Source organism: Eubalaena glacialis, chromosome 3 (assembly GCF_028564815.1).
Source record: "Eubalaena glacialis isolate mEubGla1 chromosome 3, mEubGla1.1.hap2.+ XY, whole genome shotgun sequence".
Lineage (NCBI taxonomy): Eukaryota > Metazoa > Chordata > Mammalia > Artiodactyla > Balaenidae > Eubalaena > Eubalaena glacialis.
In genome coordinates, this window is record NC_083718.1 from 127301759 (window position 1) to 127327106 (window position 25348).

General features: G+C 35.2%; 1 protein-coding gene across 5 annotated transcripts in view; it reads left to right on the top strand.

The window, feature by feature from the left end:
• The window catches only part of ZZZ3 (zinc finger ZZ-type containing 3), a 113047-nt gene that overhangs the window by 27062 nt on the left and 60637 nt on the right, over positions 1 to 25348 (top strand). For 3 of the 5 annotated variants that reach the window (XM_061184001.1, XM_061184000.1, XM_061184002.1), the window contains exons 2-4: positions 10539 to 10672; positions 12284 to 12437; positions 17494 to 19049. In XM_061184001.1, coding sequence (XP_061039984.1) covers positions 17545 to 19049 — 1505 coding nt within the window. In that variant the 5' untranslated portion in view covers positions 10539 to 10672; positions 12284 to 12437; positions 17494 to 17544. The remainder of the gene's footprint in view (positions 1 to 10538; positions 10673 to 12283; positions 12438 to 17493; positions 19050 to 25348) is intronic. The other 2 variants (XM_061183998.1, XM_061183999.1) reach the window with 2 other exon arrangements.

The following is a 25348-nucleotide window of genomic DNA, read 5'->3' on the forward strand; positions in this document are numbered from 1 at the left end:
GTTCTTTTAATTTTTTTTCTGATGCAGTCCAGTTTTTGAACTTGGAATACTAATAGAGACCTTTAAATTATCCTTAGGCATTATGATGGCCTTTCACATTTCATTCCATCACTGTAAAATGGGCAGCATTCAAATGAACTCTCTCATTTGGTGCTATATATTTGTTTAAAAAGCATTTTTAAGAGTTTTAATGAAAAGGTTTATGTATTTGGGATCAAAAGATTTTCTACTGATAATTCATCTGTGCAGTTGAGGTTGTAAATCATTGGGAAAATGTGAATTTTTATCAACAACTTGGAATATATGTTCTTTGTGGAGTTAGATATAGGTGTTTATAAAAGATAACTTGTGTATTTGTAGGTCGTAATAACACCATTTGCCAAACATTAATCCTTCTCCTATAACTTTATTGTTTTGTTTGCTGAAGATTTGACTCCCTTAATTTTTCTTCGAACTAACATTAGAGCATTCACTTATATACCGTAAGTCAGAGAAAGCAGATTAAATGATCTTCCTTACCCTTGTGCTGTGACATCACTAAAGTGCACATAATGTACAAAAAAAAAATATGATGAATGATTGGATATGGGTATGGGTGGGTGGGTTGGATGACAGAGGAAAAAGGAATTAAAAAGGTTACTCCTAGGATTTTAGTTTTGGCAGTAGGGTATTTTGTAGTATCATTCATTTAGGTAAGTAATTCTGATGGAGGAACCAGGTATTGGTATTGGGGCTGAAGGGAAGAGGTGAATTCACTTCTGAACAAGTAGAATTTGAGGTTTTTATGGAGTCCAGCGGGCAGTTGGATATAGAACTGAAGCTCTGAAGGGAAATGTAGAAGCTGATGTATAGATTGAGGAGCCCACAGCATTGAAGTTATTGTGCAAGGATGAAAGAAGGCAGTAACAAAAGAGGGAGTAGGACAGAACCTTGCAGAGTACTCCTGAGCAGAGGAGGAGTAATTCTTAGAATCTTTGACTTTCTTTTAAAGCTCACATCCAGAGAATTAATGATAGTGAATTCGGTTTGGCCTGCTTTCAAAATCTAGGTTGAAGTGGCTACTTTCTTGCCACTTCCTCTGATAATGCACTGGTATTTCTCCCATAGCAGTAACATCCTCTGGAACTGTCCTTCATGTTTCTGCTCTTGCTGTCTACAGTCTGTTCTGCACAGAGCTGTTGGAATGATCCTTTTAAATAAATGTCAGATCATGGTACTCCCTTGATTAAAATTCTCCAGTGGCTTTCATCTCACTCTGAATAAAATCCAAAGTCCTTACCATTGCCTACCAGGTCCTACATGATCGCTATTCAAATGTTAGGTCATTCTTAGAGATTGTCATACTGAGTGAAGTAAGTCAGAGAATGACAGATGTCATATGATAACACTTATATGTGGAATCTAAAAAAATGGTACAAATGAACCTGTTTACAAAACAGAAATAGAGTCACAGATGTAGAAAACAAACTTATGGTTACCAAGGGGGAAAGGTAGGGGTGGGATAAATTGGGAGATTGGGATTGACATATACACACTACTATACACACTACTATATATAAAATAGATAACTAATAAGAACCTACTGTATAGGACAGGGAACTCTACTCAATACTCTGTAATGACCAATATGGGAATAGAATCTAAAAAAGGGTGTATATATGTATATTATAACTGATTCACTTTGCCATACAGCAGAAACTAACACAACATTGTAAATCAACTATACTCCAATAAAAAAATTAATTAAACAAATGTTAGGTCATTAGAGAATTCCCCCCTGACCACTCCCATCATTTTCATTGTCTTATCTTGCTTTATTTTTTTGTGGTATTTATCTGACATAATTTATCTGTTGAATTGTTTATACAAAATGTAAGCTCTGTGAAAGCAGAAACTTTCCTCTTCCCAGTGTCCAGAACAGTGCCGGGACCACAGTTGGTCCCAGTTAGTATTTGTTGAATGAATGAAAACAAGTGACAATATTGGATGTAGTCACTTTCCTGCTTAAACGTTTATTCTTTTATTCCCTTTGTTCAAATTTATTAGGGTACTCTTGTTCCCTTCCCATTATGCTCTTGAGTTCACATTCACACAGCAGCCAGAATGATCTTTTAAAACTGTGTATTAGATTGCGTCATTCTCTTCTTTAAAACTCTTCTATGGAATAAATACTTCAGATTAAAAGTACATAACAAAATTAAAAAGTAAATTAAAAAAACCCCAAAGATCAAATTCCTATCATAGCCTACAAAGCCCTTCATGGTCCGGCACCTGTCTGCTTTAAAGCTTATTTCATGATGCTTCCTCCCTTGCCCACTTAAGGTCCAGCCTCACTGGCCTCATTTCAGTTCCTCTGATATGCCAAGGCTTTTTCTGTTTCAGTACCTCCATTGATACTGTTTCCCTTTTCTTAAACATTTTTCCCCTTACTGATTTATCCTCCATATTTACTTTTAGTTTGAGTAATGTCTCAGTAATAATGTTTAATTAATGTTTTCTAAGCATCAGGGAAATGATACGAGAGGCCTTGCTATAAACTAGTTTTGGTGAATGAAATACAAGTGAATAGAAGAGTATAGTAAGTAGTAATTTTCAAACTCCTAGGGGAATAGTTTGAGGGAGGGTGGGCAAGCTTACTGTCACACAATGACTTTACCCTTGTTTTTAACTAGAGCAGCTTTACTTTCTTCTGTTTCTTTAGCATATAATTTAAGAGTTCTTGCTTTAGAAGAGTTCGGAAAATACCACATGTGCTCAGTGGTATGATAAGAGCTATGCACAGGATTCCCTGAGAACACATAGCTTCTTTATGGCTAAAGTCTTTTTTTTTTTTTTAAATTAGTTTTTTTGGCTGCGTTGGGTCTTCGTTGCTGTGCGCGGGCTTTCTGTAGTTGCGGCGAGCGGGGGCTACTCTTCCTTGCGGTGCGCGGGCTTCTCATTGCAGTGGCTTCCCTTTGCGTAGCACAGGCTCTAGGCGTGTAGGCTTCAGTAGTTGTGGCGCACGGGCTTAGTTGCTCTGCGGCATGTGGGATCTTCCCGGACCAGGGCTCGAACCCATGTCTCCTGCATTGGCAGGCAGATTCTTAACCACTGCGCCACCAGGGAAGTCCCTAAAGTGTACAGTTTTAATGGCATTAAGTACATTCACATTGTTGGGCAGTCATCACTATCATCCACCTCTAGAACTAATTTGATTTTGTAAAACTGTAACTCTATGCATTAAACAATAACTTTCCATTACCCTCTTTCCCTAGTCTCTGGAAACCACCAGTGTATTTTCTATCTCTATGAATTTGACTACTTTAGTTACCTCATATAAGTGGAATCGTGTAGTATTTGTCCTTGGTTGCTTGTGCTTTTAGGGTCATGTGTAAGAAACCATTGTCTAATCCAAGGTAACAAGGATTTATATTTATTTTTCTTCTAAGAATATTATAATTTTAGCTCCTACACATGGGTCTTTGATTCATTTTTAGTTAATTTTTGAATGTAATGCAAAAATAGGTGTCCAGCTTTCTCTTGCATGTGGATATTCCATTTTTGTTAGCACCATTTTTGGGGAAGATTATTTTTTCCCCCATTGATTTATCTTGGTTCCCTTGTTGGAATAATTATCTTTTAAATACAGAATCTACAGTTATACCACTTCTTTTTTTTAATTTATTTATCTATTTATTTGGTTGTGTCGGGTCTTAGTTGCAGCATGTGGGATCTTTTGTTGTGGCATGTGGGCTTCTCTCTAGTTGTGGCATGCAGGCTCCAGAACACGCCAGCTCTGTAGTTGCGGCACACAGGCTCTCTAGTTGAGGCTCAGTTGCCCCGTGGCATGTGGGATCTTAGTTCCCCGACCAAGGGTCGAACCCACGTCCCCTGCATTGAAAGGCAGATTCTTAACCACTGGACCACCTGGGAAGTCCCTCTTTGTTTCTTAATATTAATAATTTATATATTTTTTTCCTGATCAGTCTGGCAAGAGATTTATCAGTTTTATTGATTTTTGTTTTTCTGTTTTCAGTTTTCATTGATTTCTGTTCTTTATTATTATTCCCTTTCTTTTTTATATAGGTTATATTATTCTTTTTTCCCTAGTTTCTTAAGGTGGAAGTCGATGTTATGTTGAGTTGTTATTTCTTTTCTAATGTTTTCTGCTATAAATTTTCCTTTAAGTGCTGCTTTTGTTGCATCCCACAGATGCTAATATGTTGTGTTTTTATTTTCATTTAGTTACACTATTTTCTAGTTTCTCCCTTCATTTCTCTTTCTTCTTTGACTCATGGGGTATTTAGAAACATGCTATTTATTTTGAGATATTTTGGGATTTTGAGATATACTTTTAGTATCGATTTCTAATTTAATTCCATCATGGTTAATTTATATTACTTGAATCTTTAAAAATTTATTGATTGTTATTCTTTCCAAGCAACTTTTTCCAAATAACTATTTTAAAACTGATTTTAGACCATTTACATTAGCTGTATTTAAGTTTAAACCTACTACCTTGCTATTGTTTAAAATTTTTTCCTATATTGTCTTTGTTCTCTTTTCCCTCTATTCTGCCTTCGTTTGGATTTAGTATTTTTTCTTTTTTATGTTTTATTTCTTTTGTTGGCTTATTAACTATCATCTTTTTTTTTTGCAAGTGATTGCTTTTAGGGTTCATAGTCTACATCTTTAACTTATCACAGAGTATCTTGAAATTATATTATACCACTTCACATGTAGTATAAGAACCTTACAACATTGTATTGTTGTAAGGTTGTTGTTGTGCTATTATTACCTGGTTGTTGTGCTATTATTACCTTCCTGGTTGTTGTGCTATTATTACCTTCCTGGTTGTTGTGCTATTATTACCTTTTACTTCTGTGCATGTTATAAACTTCACAGTATATTGGTATTATTTTGTTTTAAATAGGCAATTATCTTTTTTTTTTTAAAATAAATTTATTTATTTATTTATTCATTTTTGGCTGCATTGAGTCTTTGTTGCTGCGTACGGGCTATCTCTAGTTGCGGTGGCTTCTCTGGGTGCGGAGCACAGGCTCTAGGCACGCGGGCTTCAGTAGTTGTGGTGCACGGGCTTAGTTGCTCCGAGGCATGTGGGATCTTCCCGGCCCAGGGCTCGAACCCGTGTCCCCTGCATTGGCAGGGGATTCTTAACCACTGCACCACCTGGGAAGTCCCAATTATCTTTTAAAGAGATATAACAACTAAGGGGAAAACTCTTTTAGATTTACCCTCATTTTCCATTTCTGGTGCTTTTCATTCATTTGGTTAGATCCAGAGTTCCAACCAGTATCTTTTTTCTTCTGCCTGAAGAACTTCTTTTAACATTTTTTTTGTGGGGGTAGGGGCTGCACCACGCAGCATGCAGGATCTTAGTTCCCTAACCAGGGATTGAACCCACGTCCCCTGCAGTGGAAGCGCAGAGTCTTAACCACTGGACCGCCAGGGAAGTCCCCTAACATTTCCTATAGTTTATTTCTGTTGGTGATGGCATCTTCCAACATTTACCATTTGAAATCATCTTTATTTCACCTTAGAGAACATATCTTTCAAAAACTATCGAATTATCAGTTGATAGTTTCTTTCAGTATGAAGATAAACTTCACTGTCTTGTGTCCTGTGTTGTTTCCAGTGAATAGTCTGCTTTTAATCTTATTCTTCCCGTGTATATAATGTGTCATTTTTCTCTGTCTGCTTCTAAGATATATATATATATTTTTAAATTTGTTTAAAGCAATTTGCTTATGATGTGCTGTGGTTTTCTTCATGTTTCTTGTGCTTGGGGTTTAGTCTCTGTGATCTGTGTGTTTATAATTTCCGTCAAATTTGAAAAATTTGGGGCCATTACTTTTTCAGACATTTTTTTCTGCTTCTTTTGTGCACTCCAGTTACCCATCTACTAGGCCGCTTGACGTTGTCTCACAGCTCATTTATGCTTTTTTTATTCAGTCTTGTTTGTCTCTGTGTTTTATTTTGTAGTTTCTGTTGCTATGCTTTCATGTTCATTGACATTTTCTTTGCAGTATCTAATCTGCTGTTTATCCCAACCAGCATTTTTCATTACTAGAAGAATCAGTTTTTAAAAATATCTTTCATATCTGTACCTAACATGCTTAATCTTTCCATTTATCTTTCTGAATGTATTAACGACAGTTATAATAACTGATTTAATGTTCCTGCCTAGCAAATATTTCATGTATGTGTCCTTTTTTATTGATTGATTTTCTCATTATATGTAGTATCTTCCTGTTTCTTAGCATGTCTGGTAATTTTTTATTGGATGCCAGGCATTGTCAATTTTGCGTTGTTTGGTGCTGGACGTTTTTGTATTCCTATAAATATTTTTCAGCTTTGTTCTGGGATACAGTTAAGTTCCTTGCAAATGGATTTATTCTTTTGGGGTTTGCTTTTAATCTTTGTTAGGTGCGACTAGAGTAGTCTTTAGTCTAGAGCTCATTTTGTCCCACTACTGAGGCGATGCCCTCCTGAGCACTGTACTTGATGTCTTATGAATTATGAGGTTTTCTACTCTGGCTGGTAGGTATACAAACTATTCCTGGCCTTGTGTGAGCCATGGGCAGTGGTATACTAGAGCTTGTGAGGGCCAGTTTTCAAAATATCGGGAAGTTTGTGAGCTGGCTTAATTCTTAATAGAATTAAATTATATATAGTTACAGTTAAATCAATTATATTAAGAATAAAGGTGATAAATACTCAAAACTCATTACTTCCAAATTATAGTATTACTTATTACTATTTTGATGCTTTGGTGGTAATTTATTATATCACTATTTTAGAAATATTCTGTAATGTTTAATGTGCTACCATGTATCTCTTCCCATCTTTCACTCAGTGATATTCCTTGATAGCTTGAAATTGGCCATGGGTAGGAGTATTCACACCAGAGTCATTGGTAACCCTGCAAACCAGGAACTGTAAACCACCAACTGCCCTTAGTTGTTACACATTTTCTAGCATACCCCTGGCTATGGGTAAGAGTGGTTTTCCAGGCCTTGGATACACTGCATATACTGATCAGTGCTCAGCTCAAGACTTGAGGAGGATCTCTGCAGATCTCCTGAGGTCTTACTTGCTCTCTCTGAAGCTGCCTCCTCTCTGGTACAAGTGTTCTGGGAACCTTAGCTACTTGGGTCTCCCCACACTCTGTGCTTCACTTTCTTAAATCAGGGAGACTGCTTTGCCTTGGGATCACCCTCCTCACTCTGAAGCTTGGAAACTCTCCAAGCAGGAAGCTGGGGCTTTGCTTTATTTGTTTCTTCTCTTTCATCGATCACTCTCCTATATTGTCTGGTTTCCAGTGTCTGAAAAACATTTTCATACATTTTGCCCAGATTTTTAGTTGTTTCGGATAGGAACGTAAATCTCATCTCTGTTACCCTGTCTTGGCCAGAAGCGGAAGTCCCTTGGAAGGGTTTTAGATAAGAGAGTGACAGAAATGTGCACTTTAGACCCCGCTGTAGACCATGCAATTGTAAGGGACAAGACTTAAAGTAGAGGGACCAATTACAAGTCATGTGGGTTAGTTCAAGTGAGAAGTGATGAAGGCCTAATGTTAGTCATGGATGACACTAGAGAGGTGGGGAACGATTTGAGAAACGTGTAGGGGGAAGAATCTAGTTCAGGGTTTGTAAAAGGATGGGTCATGAGCCATTTACATCTCAGTCACCTGTAGTGTTTGATAAAAATGAGAATTCTGTGTCCTGCCCCAACTTTATTGAATCTGAATTTCTAAGGATGAGGTTTAAAAATTTGTATTTTAAATAAGCCCCTAGGATAATGCTTACAAACACTAAAGTTTCAGAAGAAGGTGATGGAATTTTTTTTTCAAAGGGTGAGCCTCATCTTTGGGGGATCCCCTACATTGGAATGACCTGAAGTGGTTAATTAAAAATAAAGATTTATGTGTGCATGTCCAGAACTGCTGAATCTGAATTTCTGGGGCAGTTAGTTCCAGGAATTTCTTAGGCACACTAAAGTTTGCCTACTTTGCAGGTATAATCTCACTGAACTTCATAGTAACCCTGAGATGTAGTCGGCAGGTATTATGTCTCCTGTTTTATAGGTGAAGAAATGAAACGCAGACGTGCAAAGTGGTTTTCTCTTGGTCAAACAGTTATTATTGATGGTGGGTAGAGAATCATATTTCCTTCTCCTTCCACCAAATCTGATGATCTTTCTATTTCCTTTCTGTTGACTATATAATAGGCTTATCTCTGAAATCTGTAGGAGGCATCCAAGACATTGCACCTGTGGTTACAAACAATTTAGGGAGCCAGGAAAGTGTGATCTTCTTGGTCATACTTTGTACCAAGTGAAAATTCGGTTCAGCTCTCTATAGCAAGTAACTGTGATAAACTTAATTGTCTAGGAAAAGTATTTCTGTCTTTGACCATTATCTTAATGCTTTTTACAACCAGCTTTGAACGTCCCTCTCTCTGTTTTCTTTTAAAATCACTTAAAGCCATAGTGTAGTGCAGTGCATGTGTTCAGTATTTTTGCTTATAACAACTGAAGAATTGGGTGTGAAATATGAATCTATATTATAACCTTTGTTCTGAGTTTTTTCCCCCAAGGTCTTATAAAACTAAAAAAGAAAAAATTCAGTGTCTTATAATTTAGATTGCATTTAGCTTGGATGTCACAGTTTTACTTTTATAGTATGTTGTGTGGCTTATAACTTTGCTATATTAGTAGAACTGATATATTTTCTAGTGAGATTTTCTGTAGTCTTTTGAAGTGATTTCATATGTGCCATGAATCTGAGATCCGTAATCTGTTTAACACAGTAGTACTAGTGTTAGACTGCAAATGGTAGGAAAAGTAATTCTTTTCAGTAAAGATTGGTTTCTGGATTTGCTTTTGGAATTCTTGAATAGTCAATGAATTTTGTTAGTACGTGAAAACAAGCAAAGCTCTGTGGCAAAGAATAAATAAGGCCTTAGGAATGGGATTTAAATGGTTTGTTTTCTATTTTGTATGCTTTTCAAAAGACAAAGTAGCTAAGTTTTTTAAACTTCTGGAAGTAAGTTACTATATTTAAATAGTTCAAATTTAAAAATTATTGTAGCTTGTCACAATTCTAAGTAGCTTCTCTGCTCCAGAAAGCATACAGTATTTGTGCAGAATCTTAAATATGAAATGTATAGTGAATGAAATGAAGACTGCTATGTAGGGAATATAAGAAGAGTTTTGACTACTTTAACTCCTTGCTTGTTACAAGAGAATTTATATCAACTTTTAAATTTAGGAATACCTAGATCTGTATTAATTTTTTATGGCATTTCCTAAAGTCTTTTTTAACATTTGAAAACAAATGAGAGAATGCACTGGCGGTCCAGTGGTTAGGACTCTGCGCTTCCACTGCAGGGGACCCAGGTTCAATCCCTGGTCGGGGAACTAGGATCCCACAAGACGTGTGGAGCGGTGGGGGAAAAAAAAAAAGAAAACAAATAATAGGAATGAAGTGTTTGAGGATAGATATTAGTATTTCTTAATCGCTGTCTATTGTGTTTTTTTTCCTCCAATTAAAAAATATTTAAATATAATTGACATTATGTTAGTTTTCTACTGTATTTTAGTGAAACTTTTCACTGAGAACATCTGTCAGGTTGACAACTCCAGTAACAAATTTTATCCACAAAACAGATGTAAGGCTATCTGCATTTTCTGTGTAGATTTTTACTCTTTCTTTTTATTATACAGGAATTTGGAATGGTACACCATGCTGAATCATTTTAGAATGCCATTGATAGATTTCTTTGACATATATATGACTTTTTTTAGCTTATTTTTCCAATAATAAATGGGTAGAAATGACTTAAAGTTTTATATAATGCTTTTCATTATCATTGTAAGAATATTGATGTGTTTCTCAGACTTGTAACCTACAACCATGTGTATGTTTTTAAGAAGCTGACTTTTTTTAAAGGAACGTTTGTACAGCTACATCTGGATTTGTTTCTTCACTTATTTTGTCACATTTATTTTCTATTTATATTCAAAATAACATGGTCAAATTAGTCACAGAGGGATAATCTAACCAAGACAAAAATGTTACTTTAAAAGACATAGAATGTTTTAAAGTCACATTTAGGGGAAAGTCATGATCTTTTTTACTGCATTCTTAAGCTTTCTAGATTTATTCCCTAATATTGTTATAAAACACAAAAAAGTACTTTTCTGTTAATGTCTGAGAAATTACAGATATATCTGTATGTCTACATTGGTAGTCAGAAAAGGAATCTAAGGAGCTCTAAAACTTGTAAGAATTTTAATTTAGAATTAAATTTGGAATATTTTATGTGGGTGCTGTGAGAAGCATTTGTAAGAGTATTAACAAATCATCTTAGTCTGCTAAAAAATAACACATATTTTGTAGCTAAATATAAGGAATTATTTGTGAAATTTATTAGAAAATGCAGTGTGTGGTGTGTTAAGAAATATTATCAGTTTTATCCACAAATCTGTAAACAGTAACACATCCATAGTGACTATATTGTGGTTTCCCTTCACAGATATCAAGTTGTGCTAGTACAACCATATAAATAAGTAATACCTGAAGTCTCAGTGTAACATGGACATTAACAGTGATGACAGATAAATACAGACGCTTGGGAATCAAATACTAGGCGAAACACTTTTAAAAAAGGTAAGAAAAAATGTAATCTTAATTAAGACCAAGCGGGCTTTAGTTAGAAGGAGTAACTGAAGTTTCTTTTTCACTGTATTAGGCTTTTAAGAAGCCTAATCTGCCTAATCATCTGCATGATCCTGTTTATCTTAATACTGGTAGGACTCAGCTGTAAGTATCAGTTCTTCTGTGAAAATAACTGTTGCAGATCTCCTTGCCTGGCAAAGATCATAATGGATGATGTTTCAGCAGCAAACCCTACCCAAATAGGATAGTAACATGACTGATTGGAACTTGATAGAGCGCTGGAGTGGGCGTGCCAGTGAATACTCAGAGACACATCCTAAACTGTGGATCCTCTTTGGCTCTGTTGATTGCTACCATCTCCATACACCATGCAGTGTAATGCTTTACCATGTTTGTGAAAGGATTTCAGGGTTGAGTACAAAGGCGTTGGCAATTCGAATCTGTTATAAGAAGAGTGAAGTTTCAAGTCAAGGGTTACTTTTTTGTAGGACCATTTTTCACTGTGCACCCTCCTCATGTTAATTTAGAACATTTTTTAATGTAGTATTAAATAATTTTATTTAGACAATTTTCCTACCTTGTGCTTTTCAAGAATTTAGAAGACGTATCTGGGAGAAGTTACATCTATAGATATTAGATATTAGCCTTGTTGCCCTCTTGCTGACTAAAACTGTAATCTATTTTTTCTAGGCAGTAAATCTAGTTTACAAAGCTTGATAATTGCATCAGTTTTTATTTTAAAAAATTTTTTGCATTAGTTTTTAAGTTGCAATCCTTTACCAAAAATAGTGTCACTTTTAGAATATCTAGTTTTATGTTTATAATAAAGTGACAATTTCCATCATGAACATCGCTAGTCTTTTTCCTGGTGTTCCTCCTTGTTTTTGGATGGGCACTCATAGTAACCCATTTATCCAGAGTCTCTGAAAAGGATATCATAATACATTATTATAAAGTAAAACTGTAATTAACCAGACTGTCCAAGAAATGGATTATAATTAGATTAATTAAAATATCTGGCCAACTGGGTACTAAAGCCAGAAAATCCTTATTGTTTTTGTTTTTGTTGAAAATCCATATGCCAAAAATAATAGAAATTTCCCTTTATAAAAAATGTCCCTTTGTAAAGTCTTGTAGCACTTTATAACCAAAGTTATAATGTATATATATTACAGAAGACTTGGCTGATTCTTTGTTGTACATAATCTAAATTATTTTTGTTGTTCAGTCCCTAGTTTTAAATACCTGAAAGCCAAACTTTGGGAAGGCCTCTAGAATAAGAGTAAGAGATTATAAATTCTGTATGAGAAATCTTCTTATCAAGGGCAGTCTTTGGGTCACCTCAAAACAATATTGCCTTAGACTGTAGAAAAGAACTGAGTTACATTTTGACTCAAAATAATACTGAGTTGTTGTAAAGATTTAGTATATTTCAAGCTCTTTTTGGTTTGTTTTTGTTGGTTTCTGAAAATTCTTTTCCAGTTTCTTGATATCTCTGAGGCTACAAAGTTAACAAGAATTACCAAAGATGTTACTAAAATATTTTAGCATAAGTTAATTTGCTTCTTTAATTCTTTTTTTTTTATTATTTTATTTTTAAAGAAAGGAATTTAGGAAGTTCTAGTATTCTCCATGGCTGAAGCTGACAGTCTGAAACCATGATGCTTAAGCTCTATTCTAGATCATAGCTCCAACTCCTTCAGGATATAAGGAAAAGAGATAATATTTCCACAATGATAGATCTTTGGTTGTACAGGTAAGTTATTTAGTTTTGTAGTAGTGAAGACAACTATAGTCTGTTTGTTTGCCTGTAATTAAGGAGAGGAGGCTTGTTATTTTTCTATACTTCCTTCGGTGCATGGAAAATTGTGCAGTCTGGGTAGCTGTTCATAGGAGTGCAGAGCTATAGGGAATGGTGTAGGGATGAAATATTTTCCCAACAGGGGATAAATGAAGTAACTTAAAGTACATTGGAATCTCTAGAGCATTATACCTTTCTTTGACACTCTAGGTATTTTTGATTCAAGGGTAGTATGAAATTCCTTGACTTCTCTTTTTCCCCACTTGTCTTTTTAAGTGTATATTCATTCAGCTCTCTCTATATCTATGTCTCTCTGCCTACCCCCTCGCCCCTCTCTGAATGGGGAAGAAAGAAGAGATCCCTTTAAACAAGGGATCAAGATAGTATGTAATAGCGTTCCCAGGGTTCAAAGAGGCTGATATTAAGAACCTTAAGTTGAATTGCATAGGTAGGTCCCCAGGTCTCACTCTCCTTCTTTTAACCTTATAGATACTTTTGACATTATAGATAATAGTGGTAATTGCTCAGCGAAGAAATTTGTCTTAAAAGAATTGTATGACAAGGATAGTCCCTAAACTGTTATTAAACAGTTCCTGTTTATGTTCTAGACAAATAGAAAAAGAATCATTGGTAACACTTCCCAATTGCTCTTGTTCTTTTTGCCTTTCACTTTGGTTTGTCTGCATGGTATCATGACCAGTTCCTAAAAACTGTTCACTTAATAAAACTAAATAAATATCAGCTAGAACATTGATGTTAATGAAGGATTGCCAGTCCTTCAATTCCCAAAATAAACCGTACTACTTCAGTAATTATAGTGGAACAAAAGCTTACAGGCAGTGTCTTTGAAATATCTTTTGAGATTTCTAAAGTAAAGGTGATAGATAGCTGGAGTAGTGTTTCATTAGGTGGACCATTTTACTTTCAGTCACTGAAACAGTGATACAGATGTGATCACAGGGGCTGGAAATGTATGATCTGAAACATAGCTGATACTGTTTCAGAGAGCGTTTCAGAATCCTATAATTATATTTGAGAATCCTATAATTAGATCCTACAAGTAGATTCAAATTTGGGAGAGGGTAGTTCAACAGTAAATAAATGGGTGAGACATATGGAATTATAGGTAGGATTTGGGCCTTAATGTGAATGGACAGGGTAAAATTTGGTTGACTCTCCTGAGATATGTTCTGCAATAGAGTGAAAACTTACAAAGGTGGGGAAGAGAGGAATTCTAGTGATTGATTATATTCTCTTCCCTCTATTGTAGAAAATGCCATATTCATTAGTTGGTGGATAACATAGGAAAAACGTCATTCTAGTTGCTAGATTGGGTTTTGCCCATATGAATCTGTTAACTAACAGTTTCCCTTAATTCTAAAACTAGAGTGATTGATTGAATTACCAGTTCTAGTTGGGTGCTGGCTAATGTTTAAACCATGTTAACTATTTACTTAACTAGCAGGGGTATTTTCTGAGATACTTTGTTTGTAAATGAGTTTCTTTCTCTTCCTTTAGCAACTTAATTTTTGGCAGGAATGTAATTTTGTACTCCAAACCTCTTCACTGAATTTCTTTAGTAACTCTTGTGTTATGCAGCTAAAATGAGGAAGACAACTGCTTTAGTCTATAATACTTTATTTACAAAGCATGGCAAAACAATGTTGAGACTTGGTTGAGATAATTGGAACATTGTTAGTCTCTTTTCGGTAATTGAATTTTGCACTCAGTTTATCAGATAACTACAGAAAATATGTGTCTTTATAAATGCTTATTCAAAAGTAGAAAAGATAAGAAAAAAGTTAGAACAGAAGAAAAAAATCATTAGAAGCAAGAGTGTTGAAATTTCACTTAACTCTAATCTTCAGAATTTTAACCAATTTAATACCTTAAGTATATATAATATGTTAATTTCAGGCAAGAGATTTTTATAGTCCTCTATTTGGTGCTTCCTTAGCCAAAGGGATAATGGTTTTATTTATAAATTTTTTATTATTAGGATCAAATAAAGAATTAAAGGATATATTATAAATGGTCTAATTTAGTTTGAAACTTGATATGTTTTAATAGACTACTGTCTGGATGCAGTGGTCTAAGGCAGTGCTTCTCAAACCCTAATAGACATTTAATGACCTGGGAATCAGATTAATTGGACGGTTTAAGGCAGGGCCTGATATTCTGCATTTGTAACAAGCTTCCAGTAGATGTCCATGGTGCTAGTTCTCAGGCCACACTTTTTTTTTTTTTTTAAGACTTTTATACTTTACAGACAGTAAATATGAGTCACCAAATTTCTGTACAAAATATCCTATTGGTTTCTTTTTTTTTTTTTTTTTTTTACTTTCTATTGGAGTACAGTCTATTTACAATGTTGTGTTAGTTTCAGGTGTTCAGGCCACACTTTGAGTTGCAAGAGTTTGAGGTACCACAAGGGTTCTTATCACAAAACAGTTTCGTTTAAAATATGGCTCAACAGCATAGGGTTTGAGAACTCTAAAACTTGGACTTCATTGTAGTTGTGAACGGAATAAAAAGATTTTTAGGGAGCAAAAGAAATGAAAAAAGTTTAAATATTTCATGTTGATCAGTGTTTTGATCACTGGAATAGTGAAGAAATAAAACAGACCCTCATTATAGGTGGTGTTTTATAATGATATATATACATTCTTTGTTAGTAGTTTTGGGTACTACTAATAATAGGATTATTTCATTAATAATGATAAGGCAGAAATTTTGCTCTCATTTGGATTGGTGTGGAGAGAAAAGGGCTAGGAATGCCTGTTACCGGAATCATTTGAAGTTTATATGCCCTTGACTGGCATCATATTTTAAAAAATAAAGATAAACAGTTTTTTGTGTGTGTGTTTATAAAATATTACTATTGCCAATATTATTTTTGAACCATAAATCATGAATATAATCAAATTGGCATTAAAGATATTTGCATTAGGTTTTGTAAATAAAGTTTATAAAATTAACTTATGTTTTCTTCGTTATATTTACATAGGTATTTAATATTTAAAAATCTGTAATCTTCACATTTGAAAGCTCCAGATTTGGGTACATGAAACAAATACATTGATTTTAATATTTTTTAGTTTGTGCTCTTTTGAAACATCATTTGAAGTTTAACTTAAAGTTTTTGTAATTAAAAGTGGATATTTATGGGTCATTCACTGTTTATTACCTGTGAATAAAAATAGACAGTAATCTTGATAAGAAGATTTTAACAGAAGAGAATTATACATCAGGTCTGACTAATGAGTCCCAAAAGAGTAAAAGTTTACTTTGAAAAGCATTATTTTTAAGTTCTGATCAGTGTTCCATACTTACTGTTCATGTGATTGCTATGGAATTCTCTAGAAAGAATTTTCACACTTTAATCCCAGGGCTGATTTTGTGAGTCTTGTAAGGTTTTAAAAAATTGTTAATTAAAAATTTAGAAGTATGCCATACTCTGAAACAAAACTAAATTCAACTGACTTACATATTTTGCAGGATACTTCTTCACTTTATTCATTTTGTCAGCAGGCAGGAACAAGAAGGCAGTTTCTTTTTTTTGTATGTGATACCGTGTTGCCGTATCTTCTGTAGTTCTTAATAATCTTTCCAACTGTTAGATACTTCTAAGTTGAGGCAAAGGAGAGATTGTATTTGATTTGTGGGGAGAGGGGTAGAAGGGCATTTGGAGGGTTATGGGAGAGTGAGCTTGTGGGAAAGCTGGCAAAAGGGATGAGGGAAGAGGGTCCTGTGCAGCTTTGTACTACAACCATTACTGGCCTCTTTTCTCTGTCCATCCTGCACCCTATTCGAAGTCAGGCAGTGAAGTGGCAAAGTATCTTTTGAAAGCTAAATAGAGGAGGAGCAGAAGAATGGAGACTTGAAATTGTAACAGCTCCTTTAATTCTGCTTGTTGGGAGAACCGTGGAAAATAATCACTGAATCACTCAGTTTATCCAAATGGATCAATCAGGGCAGTTTTCAGTTTCCTTCTCATTTGTATTATAGAAACACCAAAGCATCCACACCAGAAAGCCTGCTCATCTCAACATGCATTAATACTGTGGCATACACATATACTCAGGAGTTCAAGAAGGAAAGGATGGGGTTATATGTGTATTCCTGATTTCTTAAATGTAATATTTGTTTGGCAGTGTGCTTCTTTCCCTTTTTCTTCTATCCTCTTTAGAATACTTCCTTTCACTTGCTGATTTGTGGCTCTACTTCTAGAGACTAGGGTGGCTTGGCTTTGCTCTGTATTGCTCTTAGCAAGTATAAGCTACAGTTGTGATTTCTGTTCATCTGCTTAGTTATAAAAAATTCTACTGCGATTTCTGTTCATCTGCTTAGTTATAAAAAATTCTACTGCAACCAAAATTTTTTGGATGCCACGTAGTTTGTTATCAAAGAATTTGACCTGAAACTCATTTTAGTAAGAGTGAATTAAAAAGAGCAGAGCCTGTCTTTTTACCTCCCAGAAGTGTTTTGAGAAAACGTGAAAAGTGATTGGGATAGTTTATGTGATAGCTGCTATATAAATTCAAGATTATTATTTTAATAACCAAGATGAAGTCCTGTCTTTGAGAGAGATCTTTCTGGGCCCTTTGCCCCTGTATATCTGAGAGGTAGATACATAGCGAGGAAGGTTAAGAGCATGGAATCTAGAACCCTGCCCAGCAGTTTACTAGCTGTGTGAATTTGGACGGATTACTTAAACTGTATGTGCCTCAATCTCCTCATTTATGAAGTAGGAATGATAATAAGCACTTATTCTAATTGTTGTTAGACTTAAGTGAGTTAACGTATGTAAAGCATATAGAATGATTCCTGGAATGTATTAAGTGCCATATAATTGTTAGCTAATGTTATCACTTTTGGAAATGTTAATAAAATAATTATATCACAAAATTTAATATGGCTATACATGGATTAAAAAGTTATAGCTTTATACTTTTGTTTTAGGTGTATTAACTATTACCTTTTTCTCATTATTTTGTTTACGTTTTTGAAGGTTTCCCAATGAGTGGATCATGATGACCGTATTGTAGGGACTTGCCATAGTATGGCTGCTTCCCGATCTACTCGTGTTACAAGATCAACAGTGGGGTTAAACGGCTTGGATGAATCTTTTTGTGGTAGAACTTTAAGGAATCGTAGCATTGCTCATCCTGAAGAAATCTCTTCTCATTCTCAAGTACGATCAAGATCACCAAAGAAGAAACCAGAGCCTGTGCAAATTCAGAAAGGAAATAATAATGGAAGAACTACTGATATAAAACAGCAGAGTACTCGAGAGTCATGGGTAAGCCCTAGGAAAAGAGGACTTCCTTCTTCAGAAAAAGATAACATAGAAAGGCAGTCTGTAGAAAATTGTGAAAGAAGGCAAACAGAACCTGTTTCACCAGTTTTAAAAAGAATTAAGCGTTGTCTTAGATCTGAAGCACCAAACAGTTCAGAAGAAGATTCACCTATAAAATCAGACAAGGAGTCAGTAGAACAGAGGAGTACAGTAGTGGACAATGATGCAGATTTTCAAGGGACTAAACGAGCTTGTCGATGTCTTATACTGGATGATTGTGAGAAAAGGGAAATTAAAAAGGTGAATGTCAGTGAGGAAGGGCCACTTAATTCTACAGTAGTTGAAGAAATCACGGGCTATTTGGCTGTCAATGGTGTTGATGACAGTGATTCAGCTGTTGTAAACTGTGATGACTGTCAGTCCGATGGGAACACTAAACAAAATAGCACTGGTTCCTATGTGTTGCAGGAGAAATCAGTAGCTGAAAATGGGGATTCGGATACCCACACTTCAATGCTCCTTGGTAGTAGGAAGGAGGACAGTTATATAGACCATAACGTGCCTTGCACAAATTCAGAAGTGCAGGTCAAGTTGGAGGACCACAAAATAGTAACTGCCTGCCTGCCTGTGGAACATGTTAATCAGCTGACTACTGAGCCAGCTACAGCCCCCTTTTCTGAAATTCATTCATCTTTAAGGGATTCTGAGGAGGAAGTAGATGTGGTGGGAGATAGCAGTGCCTCAAAAGAGCAGTGTAATGAAAACACCAATAACGCCCTGGACACAAGTCTTGAGAGTATGCCAGTCTCCGGAGAACCAGAACCATCTTCTGTTCTAGACTGTATTTCAGCTCAAATGATGTCTTTATCAGAACCTCAAGAACATCGGTATACTCTGAGAACTTCACCCCGGAGGGCAGCCCCTACCAGAGGTAGTCCCACTAAAAACAGTTCTCCTTGCAGAGAAAATGGACAACTTGAGGAGAATAATCTTAATCCCAGTGAAACAAATGCACCTGTTAGTGATAATATAAGTCAGTCTCTCACAAATCCCGATGAAATTTCTCACAATGAAAAAGGCATATGTTGTGACTCTGAAAATTATGGGAGTGAAGGACTAAGTAAGCCATCCTCAGAGGCAAGACTCAATATTGGACATTTGCCATCTGCCAAAGAGAGTGCCAATCCGCACATTACAGAAGAGGAAGATGATGATCCTGATGTTTATTACTTTGAATCAGATCATGTGGCACTGAAACACAACAAAGAGTATGTGTAAATATGGTAACCATGAATTCTGCTTTGTTTATTATTCCCCAAGTTTTCATTTATTCATAAATGTCTATAGCATTTTTATTACAGCTAAAATTAATGCTTTAGCTGAAATTTTGGGTTTAACACTATGATATTCTCAACTCTTAAAAAAAAATTTTCCAAAAAAAAAGACTAACATCCAGCTTTATTAGCCTTCTCAATGGCGATATGGTTTTCTAGTTTTGAGATTTCACACATCTCAAATTAGAAAAGACATGTGGAAACATGGTTGATGGTGTTTTTATTTTTTAATAAGTTTTATATCATTTGAGTTAATTTATAAAATAGAAACATCTTTAGTTATCACAGTACACTTTGATTTATAGTTGTAGAGCTTTATGAAGTGTATATGGTATCCACATAATGTAGAACAATTAATGAGTGAATAAACATCATCCAAATAAGGGAAATCTGGCAGGCTACAAATCTACATTTATCTTAGTTACTTACATCTAATTTCCAATTAAAACTTTTGATTTAAACAATGTGCTTTATGCATCATCTTTGACTTTTGTGATATAGAGAAGTAGATATTACTGTTAATACTGTGACAGATAGTTGTATGTTGTAATTAGCTTATTAGCAAGAGTTAAGTCTGCTCTATAGTTGACATAAAGCATTTGAGACAGATTTTTTTTTTTCCTGATTCTAAATTATAAGGGGAGACTGTATCTTAAAATACTATCTGTTCTCAACCTTTGTGATAAAGGTACTTTTTAAAATAAAGAATTCCGTGTCCAGATTTATCACGATTTTGCTTAGATTTTCTTTAAAGTACTCTGGGCAATAACAAATGAATTGGAGCTATGTCTAAATCGTGAAAGGAACTGTTAACAAAAGTGCTTATCATAAATATCATGATCAGCAATAGTAAAAGATAGACTTAATCACGTTTACTTCTACAGAGTAGGCTTTTGAATAAATATCACAATCAGATTATATAAACTGTGTAAAAATACATATTTGAGGAACCTTCTTAATGTTTTTGTTGTGGCAGCTGTCAGATCTTGCTATATATTGGATGAAAGTATCAAATCCTGCTTGTAGAATATAATAATCTTTTACCACGCATTATAGATAGTTTACATTTGTATATGATAACATGGTGGCCTTTTAGCATAGGTCTCTTTTCTGAAAATTTTCTTCTGTTTTCTTTATAAACAACATTTTAATATTGTGTTTAATAGATCATTTTATCTGAGCATTTTACTTATTTTGTGGAACTGTTAGCATTTTCATGTATTTAAAATGTTTGAAGTCCAGTTTGAGATGAAAAACAATTCATAAATGAAGTTTTTTCAATTTGAGATAAGTTGAGTTCTTACCATTAGTATCATGTATCTGTTTTCAAAAGTAGCATTTTTTCCTGCAGGCACTAGGAGGCAGAGCATGTGTCTTGGGGGAAATACCGAAAAGTCTGGAAGTATGCATATTTACAAAATGATATTCTGTCAATTCTATTCTTTGCTTTTTACTGTTTCTTTGGCAAAAGAGGTACTCTCTTATTAAGGGTTAACTGGTTATTAATCATGGAAAATATTTTCCCATTAGTACATTATGTTACTTTTTTGGTAAGCTTTCTTCTGGTGATTCTGAAGAATGATGTTCCCATAAAATGATTATCTAAAGATAGTGGCCATAACATTTGAAGAGTGAGGTGCATATTCCTAAACCTTTGAGAATGAGAACAATAGTTTCATGGGTTCCTTAGGATATACAGAGTACTTTGGAATTTGGATGATAGTTGCTTTATTAGGACAGTGTTCTCAAGTTAAATTAGTGCCTTGTTGGGTGACTTTGGGCAACAGAATTCATTCCTTCTTGCTTTTTTGCTTTTTCCAAATCTTTTGAAAATAGCACCTTTTGACCCTTCACTTCTAACTTTTTTTCCCCCAAAGGAAGCAGATCAGGAGAAGTGGGATGGAGAGGGAGCATCTTGATTAGCATCTTGGTTAAAGATAATTTAAGAAAAATTGGGATGAGGTGTTTGATCATATCAGATGTAATCTCTTTCAGTAAAATCCCTGTTCCTATCTAGAACCAGGAGATGGTTAGAGAAAATGTTTTGACTCTTTTTACCCAAATTGTCATTGTTGAAAATAGCATCATGATACCTGTCTAGTGCTTTTAATTCTCAAGTAAATTTCTGGCAGTTGGAAAATGTTAAAAGGTACTTTGGGGAAAGAAAGAAAAAAAAAAAAGACACTTGGGATAGATGGATTATTGTCCCCCTGCACACACAGATCTCCACCACTAGGGAATGAGTACTTCCTGATGGCCAGTTTAGAGAATACATTATGAATAGAAGACACTGAGTGTGACGTAGCTCTTTGTCTGGAGCCAGGAGGCCATAGCTCTTTGTTCCAGTTACAGTTCTTTGAATTAACATTGATTAATCAGCAACCTTCTATCCTAGCATTCATCCTATAATTTATCCATCTTGTTTGCAAGGATATCATATACAAGGTCATCTAATCACTTGTAAATGTTTGAAAAGATATTGTATGTCGAGTCCTAGACTTAGACCCGATTCATGGTAATTAGGCCATAGGCCAGAGAAATGAACCTGCAGATGTTTTGGGTGCTTGCCCTGTTTCCTCTCTAGATGCCATTCCTCTTCTCCAGCATATAAACCCATAGGTGCTTTTATGTATTTATTTATCCAAATGGAGAACTCCACTGTGATCAAGGGACTAAAGAGTATCTTCTTCTCTGGTGTGATTCCAGCTGTGGAGTATTTTACTAGAATATGCCTTCTTAAAGATTAGGGGGTGGGGAATCAAAAAGAAATATACTTTATCTCAAGACACTCTCATCTTCAAGGTTGATAGAGTCTGTTAAAGTCATAGATAATACCTAATGACTCTCTTTTTGGCCTAAATAGCTGGACTAACTGAGATCATGTGCTTAACTGTGGATTGCTCTTTCTGTTTGAGAATGGACCTTTTGCTGATTTTGAATCAGAGACACTGAAACTGACCTCTAAATTTTGAAGTTCTGGTTCTAGGGAGAAAAGATATGGAAGATTTCAGGCCCTGGGATTTAATGTTCAGAGCTTTCCTTCCAATTCACAAGGCAGTCACTGGAAAATAAATTTTCAAATAAAAATGTGATTTGGTCAGTTGCCTCTGAATTCTCATTGTACAAGAATACTTAAATAAATTTGTACTTGAAGGGCCTTGGATAGCTTCATGAAAGCTTTTATGAACAGATAGAGGGTGGAAAGTCAGATTTAGGGTTTCTAGATTTCTGAGGTCTTACAAATGATTTAACTCATTGATAATATTGCTAATGTTGATATTGATTTGCAAGTTTCTAGATAATGAAAGCGTAAGAGTAAGATAGTTATTGCTCATCTAAGAGTGTTGCTCATGTAGTCTTCAGGTAAAAATCTTGTTTTCAAATCGTATTAAAGAATATTACAAGAATTGTAGTTTCAAACTTGATTCTTTGAAAACATTGATGTACTGAATAATTGTGTGTCCTTCTGTTGCACAATGCTTATGAGGAATCATTTGATACTTCCTCAGTTTCAGAAGCTACATAGGAAAATCCTCATCAATTCTTCTAGATTCACTACTTCCTATGAGACTGCTTTTATTGTTTGTCAAGGTAATTTCTTTCAAAGGGCCAGAAAACTCCAAGACTAGGGATGGATTTTGCTTAGAAAGCACTAGAGTTGTCATCCTGCCCTGGATAAAATAATTTTACATTTGTACTGTGTTTCATAATTTACAAAGTAATTTCATCTAGTTTCTCATTTGACACCCACAACTACTTGGAAGTAGACAGCATATACTACCAGGTGGCAGTATACAGTCCCTGTTTCCTAACTCATAATCAAGGTTTTTAGGTTATTAAAGTATGATGAATTCTGGGTAGAAATGCGGTTAGAAATTCTGTCTTTTAATTGATAGTCTGAACTAGGTTCCCTGATCCAATAAAGATTTATTCCATGGACTTTTGGGATTTCTAGGTTGAGGACTCTAATGGAGCAGATCTTGGATACCCAGTTTTCAAAATTTGTTAGCACAAGTTTAAGCTCTGTAATTGTAATCATAATTATTTGGTTTTATCTGTCAGAGAATCAGCCTTATAGGTAAGTAACCTGTTTATTGAATGAAATACTTTCATGTTCATTGGTTTTTTTAAAATAAATTTATTTTATTTATTTATTTATTTTTGGCTGCGTTGGGTCTTTGTTGCTGTGCGCGGGTTTTCTCTAGTTGCGGCGAGCGGGGGCTTCTCTTCGTTGTGGTCCGCAGGCTTCTCATTGCGGTGGCTTCTCTTGTTGCAGAGCGCGGGCTCCAGGCGCGTGGGGCTTCAGTAGTCGTGGCTTGTGGGCTCTAGAGCGCGGGCTCAGTAGTTGTGGCGCACAGGCTTAGTTGCTCCACGGCATGTGGGATCTTCCCGGACCAGGGCTCGAACCCGTGTTCCCTTCGTCGGCAGGCGAATTCTTAACCACTGCACCACCAGGGAAGCCCGTGTTCATTGTTTTGAAGAAATTTTGTTAGTGTGTCTGTGAAGGATAACTCCCATGTACAGTAAACTGGGGAAATATAATTACAGCTACAACTTCACTTTACATAGAGGATTTGGATAATGTGCAAAAAATACTTTGTGGAGGGTAGTTTAGAATGCAATTAGGTATATTAAAGTCAAAAGTTACTAGGGAAAACTCATGGGAAAACACTGTGGAATACAAGAGCCAGATTGGCCCGAGTAGTTTGACACAAAGATTAATGGGAGGAGGGAGATAAGTGTCCTAAGAATAAAATTTTGGGTTGAAGTGGAGTAAGCCATTGACTAGTCAAAATATTCAGTGAATTCTTTGTTTTTTTCCTTTGAATACCAACATCTTTTATTTCAACTAATGTCAATGGTTTCCAAAAGTAACTATCTGCCTGTGATTGGACTATATTTGTACTCCAGTGTAATTTAATCTGTTCTTTTTGATTTAGGGTCATCTTTGCTGGCAGAGGTTATGTGGTGATACTTTTTCTGGCATCACTGCCAGAAGGTCTGTTTTCACCTGTGTTAAATGATTTGGGCTTCTCCGCTTTTTATGTTCGTAGAATGTGGCTTCTTTTCTATGTTCTTTTCTAAGTTCTCTGGCTTCTTATGATTTTCTTCTTAATTTTTGTTGACTTTCATTAGTCACTTGTGCTGTGATGGTACTTACCTTCTAATAACTCAGCCTTCCCTTCTAATTGCTCTTAGTTTTCTTTCAAATTGGAAACCAAGAATAACCAAGCTTGTAAGAATTGTCTCATGATTTTTAAGAGATGCACTGATAAATTTCTTTTTGAATTAGTAAATGAGCATTACTTCATGAAATTTTTTTTTCTTTTAATTGTGGGTTTTCTTGTTTGCTTCCTCTCTGATTTGGAGGCTGTGTCTTATGTAAGTTACCAGGTATCTAAATTTTGAATAGACAATAGTTGTTTCTTTATACATGGCAATAAATACTCATTAGAAATAAAACCCATCTAAAATAATTATCATTTATTTGAGACTGATTGAAGCTTAGCCTTTAGTTGCAGGAGCTTTATTTCTGTAAATTTTTATAGTAGGCTAAAAATGTTGTATTTTTACGTATTAGTAGCCTATACCATATATACTGTTTCTGTGATGATGCATGTCATCAGGTATTATAATGTATGGTAATAAGTGGGAAGATCTGTCTGTGACCGTTCTACTCCTCCTCCCCACCCTCCTCCCTTCCTCCCTCTTTCTTTAGTGGAATCTCTCTACCACATTTCCTTTGCATTATTATGGAAAGCTGCTTCTACTTGTCTCTTTAATTTCTGATTTTAGCAGAGGGAAATTTGTAAAGTGATGAGAGGAGACTGAGTAATTTTTTCAGGGTTCTCTCAGTAGACAGAATTCTCTGTAGTGTGTTACGATTTTATTTTCACATATCTAGTAATATTTGTGTGGTGGACACTGTAAATATGTTGTTGACGGTCTGGATTTTGTTCTTTCTTTAAAAAGTGTTGAAATTTGATCTGACAGGCAGTTAATTTACTTGATAATAAGCTTGGTCTTAATAAGGCTTATACTTTTAGCTCTGTTAGGGGGAAGTCCAGAGTAGCCTGTGCTCTAGATCTAGTTTAGCCTCACATCTATGCCATGGCCTTTCTGGTGTCTCTTTTAAAAAGGTCTTTACTCTGGCTAGTTGAAACCCTAATGACTCTAGCTAGCCTTGTGAGAATACTAGTAGTTACTCTTTGCTTGGTCCTGTGGAATCTCAT